Consider the following 10,348-nt stretch of genomic DNA (forward strand, 5'->3'; position numbering starts at 1 on the left):
TGAAATCTTTTTCATTTAAATTAATTTACTGCTTCAAAATGTGCTTTGAAATTTTCTTTGCCGAGTATCAAAAAAAAAAAATAACACTCGGCAAAGAAGCTCTTTACCGAGTGTCAAAAAAAAACACTCGGCAAAGAGACTTTTTGCCGAGTGTTAAAAAAAACACTCGGCAAAGTGCCTCTTTGCCGAGTGTCAAAAAAAAAACACTCGGCAAAGGAGTCTTTACCGAGTGCCCGAAAAACAACACTCGGCGGACCACCTGACACTCGGCAACTGGCCAGCCTCCTGTAGTGTTTGTGCCCAGATTCCTTAATTAGGTGGTCAGCTGTGCGTATCTTTATACTCAGATACCTTGTATAGTAGGGTTTGTCAGGACCGTTCCCACTTGGGCGGTATCTGTAGCACCGAACCGATGGATGGGGCGCGCATACAGCACATGCACTTTGAGCTATTTAATTTGCAAGTGCCGTGCGACCTAGATTGAGAGGCTACAACTCTGCTCAGTCGCGGACGTGACAGCGACGAACGTTGCAGATTGGGACTTGGGAGTGGTTTTCTTTTCTTTGTTTTTATGAGACCGGAGTGAGTCAACTATTGGGCACATGGCAGGCATTGGGCTAGCTGGTGCAATCAAAAAAATAATAATCACGTTTAGTTAATCACATGGCAGGAAGGTTCGATGGGAAGGAACTAGGGAGTATATATATAGAAGACAAAAGACCCAAGTTAGTCATATACAAATGATGGCATTACAACAACTATAAAAATCAGTACTGTGACAATGTTAATAATCATACCAAGCTTCTTAATTATCAATCATCTTTGACGCAGTCCACATTTGTCCATCTGGTATGGTCCACTAAACTTTCCTCTCTCTTTTTTTGTGCCATGCACTAATCTTAATTTGTTCTTGGAGAAGTATATATAAGGAATTAATGATTTGCCAAATTCTTTCTAGAACTAACGAGTTTTACATTGAAGTAATTAGAAAATGCAACCACCATGGTTGTACTATTTTTTCGAGTATGTAAAAGTAGAGTAACCATCAAAATGAAGCCCCGTAGATTGTTAACGAGTTAACCCCAGTCTAATACGACTGAGGGGACTCCTAAAAACTACGTACTCTCTCTGTTTCAGTTACATGTTTTTTTAAGTTTTGTTTTAAAACCAAAGTCCTCTAACTTTCACAAATTAGTTTACCAAGTTTCTACAAACATCAAATTAGTTTCACTTTATCCACCATTGAATATGAGTTCGTAGTGCAATTAATGATTGGCACTGTAGATGTTAATGTATTGTTCTAGACTTGTCATATTAAGATAAGTTTAACTCAAGAAAAAAATTAAACTAGAAGCCGTGATAGTCATGAAGAGAAGAAAAATAAAAAACTATATAGTAGCAAGTCATCCAATGTACGCCTCCTTAAATTACGTCCCAGTCAAGGTCCAATTAATAATATATAGTTATAATCCTTTACGTCATTGCATGCATTGAGAGTGCTTGTATGTGTGTCATAATATAATCCGTCATGCATATGACATGATGTACAAGAATAAATATAAAAGCATCACACTATTACAAAAGTTTCAAAAACTAAAACATGCATGCTCCTTATGTAGATACTTGCATAAGTGTTGGGCAGATGATGCCTTCTCTCTGAAAATTTCCACAGCTACCTCACTACTACAGATTCGACATTCACCGTCGGCTTCATCAATGTCGGTTTTCACAGAACTGGCAGTGATGACTCTTCACTGTCGGTTCTGACCTTCAAAATCAGAAATGATTGGGGTGGTCCAAAACTGGCAGTGAATGTCCACATCACATGCCTGTGTGTATTGGACCCTAGTTAAGTTTCTTTGTTTATAAAAGCTGGGCTGATGCCTTGAGTCAAAAAAAAAAAACAAGTCTGGTTAAACAAAAAAATAGAAGCATGTACATCTTACAAGAGGGGCACATGCACTCAAGAACAAGTAGAACAACACGGCAGGCACAGCTAGCTCGGACCTCAGAGCACATGTGAGAGAAGCCGTCATCCGATTCCACCTAGTAGGATATAGAGAGGGGAGGAATGCAGCTAAATAATAGGCATCAATGTCCCGATCGAAACGGCAAACAGCACAAGAGAGTTGAGAGCGAGTTTGAGAGGCCATGAGCTTCTCAGCAGCCGTGCAATGGTGGGAGGACTGGCAGCTGCGGCTGCTCGTCCTGGCCAGCCTCTTCTTCCAGTACTTCCTCTTCGTCTCTGCCGTCGTCCGCAAGCTCCGCGTCCCGCACTGGTTCAGGGCCCTCATCTGGCTGGCCTACCAGGGCGGCGACGTCGTGGCGATCTACGCCCTGGCCACCCTATTCAGCCGCCACAAGGAGGAGGCGCTGGCCACAAACCCGGCCAACGCCCACCTGGAGACGCTGTGGGCGCCCATCCTGCTGCTGCACCTCGGCGGCCAGGACGGCATTACAGCCTACAGCATCGAGGACAATGAGAACTGGAGGCGGCACCTTCTGGTTTCGGTGTCTCAGGTTAGTGCAGTGCAGCAGCCATATTATGTTACATACATTCATGACCATCTGCAGTGTGGACGGTTCAATTTTTTTTTAATAGTTATACAGTTCCTATCTTTCAGTAAAATTAATATTTTACTCAAAATAAAGAACTCTCCACTATATTGTTAGTTAGGGCAGGTGGACAAAAGAAGAATAAAATTTTGGCTATTTAATATTTAATATTAGATATAGAAGTATAGGTATATATAGATATAGATTAGAACTATTACATTTATTAAGGTTGATTAGTTGGAGCATCAGTTGATCTGGATTGATTAGTGACAAAAAATATCTATTTAGTAGGAAATGAGAATGAGATCAAAGACACATAATACTATCTTTATTATTTATTTTTTCTATTTATAAAAAAGAGATAAAAAGAAAAAAAAACCACGGAACTAAGTGTGGGGAAAGCGGAAACGGAAAAAAAAAGGAAAAACAACCGAGCATCAACGGCAACACTTCCTGAAAACGGACGCGGTGTCTTAGCGAACAGGTTGGACGAAAAAATAGTGGCATAAATTTTACCTCTTTAGTATTTTAGAGTGCTGCTACTGGTGCTAGCAATGCATAGAGGTTAGTTAGCCGGTGTACTGGTCAACGAGAGTGGATAAACTTCATTCATTGGGTGGGGGGGAATCAGTGGATTCAGAGATTTCACTGATGCATAGAGGATTCGGTGCAGCACGGCTCGGATGCCGTCCACACCGTGGATCGTCTGGCCTGTGGCTGCATGATGGAGATGTGATTACCGGAATCACCGGGCGGAAGGATGGGACGTCACCGAGATAGGCGGAAGGATGACTTTGCACGGTAACCAAACCGTGCTGCACAGTCCTCTCTGTGTACGTGATGCAGAGAATTTTTTTGCGCTTAAAGGAGTAGTAGTGTGATCTGTGATGGTGGTGGGGGGCTTTGTTGGGGAAGAATAGACTAGCAGCAGCCGAGCGGCAGCCTGAGCTCTCGACTGCACGGCTTCGTCCACGGAGACAGCGTGCGAGACAGGGGCCGCACGGAAGTGAAGGAAGGGGAAACATGGGAGAGTAGGAATCTCATCAATCTATTTCTTAATTAATTAAAAGATGAGGCAGTAGGCGCTCTCTAGGCAGTGACCCTCTGTCTAGAGCTTAGGCGAGCCTTTGCCACACCCGCGTCCCTGTTTCTCCGCCGCAGCCGCGTAACATCCCTGCAACCTTTGCCACCACCTGACGTCCCCTGCCTCCTTGTCGTACCCACCGCTAGCCTCCTCCCAGCCACGCTCGCCGCCTCCACCGCCACCAGCCGTCACTCCGATCCCTCACGCAGCTCTGCTCGGGATCTGCATGCATGCCACCTATCCTCCGCCTACCCCCTTAGGCGAGGCAGGGGCCCTCCACCTAGCGTTTAAGCGCGCCTAGGCGAGCGCTTAATAGTGCCTTGTGGAACACTGTTTATGACTCACATTTGCCTATGCATGCATGTGCCAGATCACCATCGCCATCTACGTTTTCCGCAAGTCATGGTGGTCTGCAGGTGACATGATCCTACTGCGAGCAGCAATCCTGCTCTTCGTCCCCGGGATCCTCAAGTGCCTGGAGAAGCCATGGGCTCTCAAGAACGCGATGGTGGCGAGCATCATGAACTCCTCCGATTCACGGCTGGAAGAAGCCACCCTCGACGAAGACGACGCGCAGCAGAAGGAGAAGGACATCAACTCGCAGGAGAAGTACGTGCAGGCCGCAGCCGAGACCGTCGCCAACCCGGTGACCCAGCCTGTGGAGGACGATTTGGCCGGCCAGCCGTACGACCTCTTCGTGGACCGCGGCCACCCCTACTCCATCCGGCTCCGAAACCTGGGGCTCGTGGCGCCACGCTCCGCGAGAGCCGAGTCAGCCGACGTGCACGACCTGGGGCGCTCGGCCCTCTCCAAGGCGTTCGACCGCCTGTACACTAAGCACAAGGCGAGCTTCGGCGGCCTGCTGCGCGCCGCCGTCGCGCTGGTGACGTTCGTGGTCATTGGGCTGTTCCAGAGGAGACACCGCGGCGTGTACGACCGTGCCGACGTCGTCGTCACCTACGTCCTGCTCTGCTGCACCGCCGCGCTGGAGTTCGTCTCGGCGTGCCTGGTCCTGGCATCGGGCCTGCCGCGGCCCGACGACAAGCTCGCCCAGTACAACCTCGTCGGTTACCTCGCCCGCAACGAGAAGCACCCGTGGTTATGGGCGCTCGCCCGCCTTCTGGGGGCCAGGGTCCTCCTAGACCTGCTCTGGTGCACTGCGCCCCCCCAGTTGTCCCCCAGCATCACCTGGCTCGTCTACGATCACGTCGCCGCCGGGTGGAAGGATTACATATGGAAATCTTTGTATGAGCAAGACGCCGCCACCGGCGGATGGAAGCGGAAGCCAACTCTAACTGACGGTGTGAGAGCCTACCGGCTGTTCAACGATAGCCGCGGCCAACGGACACTGGAGAGGGAGGGATGCGTCGGCCGGAGCGCCATCGAGAAGAGCCTGCGGATGCCCTTCGACAAGAGCGTCCTGCTCTGGCACCTCGCCACGGAGTTCTGCTACTTCGACCACGTGGACACCGGCCACGACGCCACCCGCCACAGCAGGATGGTATCCAACTACATGGCGTACCTGCTGTTCGTCGAGCCAGAGATGCTGATCCCTGGTGCCAGGAGCAAGCTCTTCAGGGCAACCTACCACGAGCTCAGGAAGATGCTCAAGCCGCCGTCGGAGGATGAGCTAGCGGAGACGGAGCTAGAGCCGACAGAGAAGAAAGCTCCTCCACCAAGGTCCGAGAACGAGATTGCTCGGAAGGTGATCCAGAAGGTGAAAAGCACCATCGGTCTCGGTCTCGGCTCGGAAAATGTTGTTCACAAAGCCTGGGCGGTCGCCAATGAGCTCAAGGAATTTGCCAAGGAGAAGAAAAAGGAGTTCATCGAGAAGTGGAAATTAAGGGCGGTCGTGCGTTCTGCCAAGAAGACTTTCAAGGAGATGGCAGTGGAGTTCATCATCGAGGCAAAGAACTTCATCAGCGAGGCTGAGAAGTTCATCAGCGAGGAGAAAAAAAAGAAGCAAACGAAGGAGGAGGAGAAGATTACGGACCTCTTGGGATCTGCCAAGAAGAAGGCTGAGGAGTTCATCAAGGAAGAGGAGAAGACGGTGGAAGCGGTCAAGGAGTTCACCAAGAAGGTTGAGGAGGTCATCGAGCAGGTGGGAGAGGATGAGAAGCTCTTGGAATACGCCGGGAACAAGGCACAGGAGTTCATCAAGAACGAGGAAAATAAGGCAGCGGAGCTCATCAAGATGGGGCAAAAGGAGGCAGAGGAAATGAGCTCGAAGGCCATGGAGGAAGAGAAGGAGAAGGAGAAGGAGAAAGAAGAGGAGAGGAATAAAAAGCAAATGGTGGACGATTTCTCGAGGAGTGCACAGGCGGTCATCAAGGAGATCAACGATCAGTTGGAAGAGGAGACGAAGAAGCAGAAGCAGCTCACGAAGCTCGTGGATAGGAATCTAATGACCAAAGAGGAGGAGCTGCTAAAGATTCGAGCAAGAGAGCACGCGGATGATAAGATGTGGGCGGTGATCCGGGGCGTGTGGGTGGAGATGCTCTGCTTCTCCGCCGGCAGGTGCCGAGGGTACCTGCACGCCAAGAGCCTGGGCAACGGCGGCGAGTACCTCTCCTACGTCTGGCTCCTCCTGTCCTACATGGGGATGGAGACCATGCCGGAGAGGATGGTGAAATTTTTGCATTTTGGTCCCTTTTGAAAACATTTTTACAAAAAGACCTATGCCAAAACGTTTGCTGAAAATAGACCATTTTTAGGCGTCTTAGAACATGACGCCAAGGTATGAGGGTCGGCGTCGACTGACACGACGCCGAGGTATTGCCACGTCACGGACGACCCCGGTCGACGGCAACACGGTGGCGCATGGGGCCCACTACGTCGGCGTCGTGTCAGTCGACGCCACAGGCCTAAATTCGGCGCTGTGGGGAGTCACGCCGAGCTCTTGGCACCATCCGGCGCGCGGCCCAGGCGGCCCAACAACGAGAGGTAACGTCTTGGCGCCATAGGTCATCTGATCGCACGCCGACCTCTCGTTGTTGGGCCGCCTGGGCCGCGCGCCGGATGGTGCCAATAGCTCGGCGTGACTCCCCACAGCGCCGAATTTAGGCCTGTGGCGTTGGCTGACACGACGCCGACGTAGTGGGCCCTATGCGCCACCGTGTCGCCGTCGACCGGGGTCGTCAGTCAACGCCGACCCTCATACCTTGGCGTCATGTTATAAGACGCCTAAAAATAGTCTATTTTCAGCAAACGTTTTGGTATAGGTCTTTTTGTAAAAAATATTTTCAAAGGGGACCAAAATGCAAAAATTTCACGAGAGGATGCAGAGGCCAGAGCTGCCCGTGGTTGGGGACACCAGAGCTCTGGTAAAGACACCCACGGATGAGGACGTGGACGACCCCGTCGGTGAACACAACGTTTGATCACTTTGATGGACGGACACAACAGCGCGCTGATGAGTGATTAGCCGTCCGTGGAGATTGCATGGTCTCGTGTTTCTGGTTGCCCTTGATTTCTGCACGAATTTTCGTTTCCTCAGTCGGTCTGTTTCAGGGATGTGTGCTAAGTGTCGTCGTTTGTGTGGCCTGACACTAATCGTGTTCTGTAAATCATATAAAGCTATATATACACAGGCCCGTTAGGTTTGCTTGTGCAAGTTACATTCAATGCGTATATGTGTGCATCTGAGTTAATTATGTCATTATGTGTTAACTAAAAGGTTCAAATGTTTTAATTACTAATGTATATAGTACGTTCTTCCCGTTGTTATCAATTCTTTTATTTTGTGCTTGGATTCAAATGGAAAATTCTTGACAGTACATGGATCACATTTTAGGATGCAAGTTTTACCTTCCTTGGCTCATTAGACAGGCACAGTGACGGGAGCTTTGCTTGGGCGCTGAGCTGAGGTAGCCGAGCGCTCTCCACGCTCCCTCCCCCGGTGGCCACCGCGGCCATGGCGTCGACCAAAAACCGCCGGCGTGCTCCCGCACAGGCGTCCACCCCCCCCCCCTCCTCCTCTTCCTTCGTGGGCTGGCTAGCCATGGTAAGCCCAAGGTTCTGCTCAAAAAGTGGAGCTCTCCGGTTCGTGGTGCACCCTGTGAAACGCCGGATATGATGAAGCGATCACATTGTTGTTCAAGAAGACATTCCAGAAGCCGCTGTCCGCTTTGGGGGCAAGGAAACGTGTGCTCGGTGCTGATGTACTGTGCCAAGTTATCGCAAGAGTCGCAACACACTTGTTTGCCATGATAGCACAAACCATGCTGGTGTGGAACGTCTGTGGTCTTAATAGCCGCGCGCGTCCTAGTGTTGTTCGCGAGTTTGTCGTGCAAGAGAGCAGGTCTCCGTGGTGTGTCCTCAAGAGACCAAGGAGCTGAACGACGAGGTGCCTTCTTGGTGGCTAACCTGCATCTATGGACCGGTGGCCAACGATGACAAAGTCGAATTCCTAGGTGAGCTGGCAACAATCAGTGGGGCATGCCAAGGTCGCTGGCTCATCTGTGGTGATTTCAGTCGGCCCTATCGCAACTAGTTGCTCGGGGAGCAAGCGAGTACTGAGTACAGCTCCTGCAGTCACGAATTGGTTTTCAAGATGTAGCGCTACTTTGAGTCTTTATCGTTGTGTTTCCCTCTTGTTCGGCATCACCTAATACGGGCATCTCGCTTGTATGACAGTGATGCTTTGTAATTCCTGCTACCCACTTAATGAAATACATGCATAAGCTAATTGCATGGTCTCGTGTTTCTGGTTGCCCTTGATTTCTGCACGAATTTTCGTTTCCTCAATCTGTCTGTTTCAGGGGTGTGGCTAATCGTGCTTCTGACACTAATCTTGTTCTGTAAATCACATAAAGCTATATACACAGGCCCGTTGGTTTTGCTTGTACAAGTTACATTAAATGCGTATATGTGTCCATCTGAGTTATGTGTTACTATAGTACATTCTTCCCGTTGTTGTCAATTCTTTTATTTTTGTCTTTGGATGATTCAAATGGAAAAAAAATTCATGACACTACATGGATCACATTTTAGGATGCAAGTTTTACCTTCCTTGGCTCATTAGACATACACAGGGACGGGAGCTTTGCTTCGGCGCTGAGCTGAGGTAGCCGAGCGCTCTACAAGCTCCCTTCGCCGCCTCCATTGTTGGCCCTAGATGGCCGGCAATGGTTGGCCCGAGCCGCAGTGCTGAACCTCTGTCCCTAGATGGCCAGTCCCGGTCTCCGCCCCCTGGAGCTCCGTCGTCGCCCGACTCTGCACTCAACCCTTACGCCAAGCCATTCGTTTTGGGTCAGGTGGACCCCTCGTTGTGGTTGCTTTGTTGTGTCCAGTTGGACGCGTCCTCGGTTGATTCCATATATATAGGATGGTGAGTTGGTGACTCTGACGAGCACTACATTTCTCCCTCCGTCATTGCTATGGCGAAGGGGAAGGGGAAGCGTAAGGCGGTGGCCGAGGCTCGTCGTCCGCAGGGGCTGCCTCCGCGCTGTCTTGACCATTCTTCCTTCATGGTCGATGCCCGCCCGTCGTCCAGTTCAGTCACTCCTCACCCAACCTTGGCCTCCGTTGTCATCGCTGACACAGAGGGTGGGGGGCTTGGATTGACGTTGTCTCGCTTCGGCACAAGGGCACGGACCACTCGCAAACCACTGTGTCCGCGCGGGGTCGCCTAGCCGGTCCCTCCCTGACGATGGATCATGTGGTTGTGGCATGTCACAATCCGTCCAGGTGTATCCATTTTAACAAGGAAGGACACTCATGCCCGTAGTTGCTAGTGTAGGGGTGCCGCTGGCCTCGGCACAGAGCGTGGCCGCCTAAGGCGCTGGGTTGGGAGGAACTCTCCACACCCAGGCCAAGGTTGCAACCAGACTCTGATGGCACCATGCATCTCGGAGCGATCCATGTCCACTAGTCGCTCAACCAACCCATCGCTGATCCCTACACCGCCATCACCGCCCCTCAGGTTTGCCGGTCATCGTCGTCCTAGGATGGAAATCTACGTCAACGATCGGAGGTGGAGGAAGCTGAGAAAGCAGTGTCCTCGGCTCTGGTCACATTGGTTAGAGGCATGCGCTGTTGGATATATTATGGACTTGCCCGTATAATATTTAATAAATCAAATAAAACTCTATGTACGTAACATTAAGTATTGTATGGTTTAATACCATACGGAATTTTGACTGAACGTTGACTCAGCTTATATGGTTGAAAATTCTTCATCTTAATTAAGAAACTAAGAAAAGGACATAGGCGTGCCACACGCGCGCGCCGCCGCCGGCCAGGCGAGGCCGGCGAGCGTGGCCAGTTTTTTGCCACTTAAATCCACATAATCACGGAAGTTTCTCTTCTTGATGGTGGAGGCGAATTGATTGCGCCAGTTACCGTCCCTTCCGCTTTCCATCTCCTGGGATTCTCCGCTGTCTTTCTCCCTTCCCGTCGCAGCAGTCCTCCGTCAGTCGCAACCATATATCCGCAGTCATCCGTCAGTCCTTCTCCCTATCCGAAACCGCTTCCGAGAGAAACCACATCTCAGCAGCCTTCTGGCTTCCCCGTCCCGTACCTCTGCGCGAACGGAGTAGCGGGAGAGCACGTGCCTCCGGAACCCTCGTCCGCCCGAGAACCTTGCACGGGGTGAGCGGCGATTAGGTTTTTGGGGAGCGATCCGCGATTGCTCGTCCACGTACGTCTTCTTCCTGGTGGTGATCGCTCTCGGAACCCGTCTTCTTCCCGGAGATTGCTAGCAGAATG

At 50.8% G+C, this 10,348-nt stretch overlaps 1 protein-coding gene across 1 annotated transcript; it reads left to right on the plus strand.

Annotated features, from left to right (window-relative positions):
* The first annotated feature begins 2,151 nt into the window (after nt 1-2,151).
* Nucleotides 2,152-7,020, plus strand: LOC136480396 (uncharacterized). Its single transcript, XM_066477950.1, has 4 exons — nt 2,152-2,520; nt 4,011-5,690; nt 5,889-6,266; nt 6,916-7,020. Exons 1-4 carry the CDS (start codon nt 2,152-2,154, stop codon nt 7,018-7,020), a joined length of 2,532 nt encoding a protein of 843 aa, XP_066334047.1.
* Nucleotides 7,021-10,348: the final 3,328 nt, after the last annotated feature.

The sequence above is a fragment of the Miscanthus floridulus genome, chromosome 9 (assembly GCF_019320115.1).
Source record: "Miscanthus floridulus cultivar M001 chromosome 9, ASM1932011v1, whole genome shotgun sequence".
NCBI lineage: Eukaryota > Viridiplantae > Streptophyta > Magnoliopsida > Poales > Poaceae > Miscanthus > Miscanthus floridulus.

Bases quoted from the DNA above. Each gene is read 5' to 3' on its own strand.
- LOC136480396 (XM_066477950.1), top strand. From the start codon at position 2,152: ATGAGCTTCTCAGCAGCCGTGCAATGGTGGGAGGACTGGCAGCTGCGG. The intron at 2,521-4,010 runs GTTAGTGCAGTG...TGCATGTGCCAG, and splicing joins TTCTGGTTTCGGTGTCTCAG to ATCACCATCGCCATCTACGT. The intron at 5,691-5,888 runs GTGGAAGCGGTC...GAGGAAGAGAAG, and splicing joins TCAAGGAAGAGGAGAAGACG to GAGAAGGAGAAGGAGAAAGA.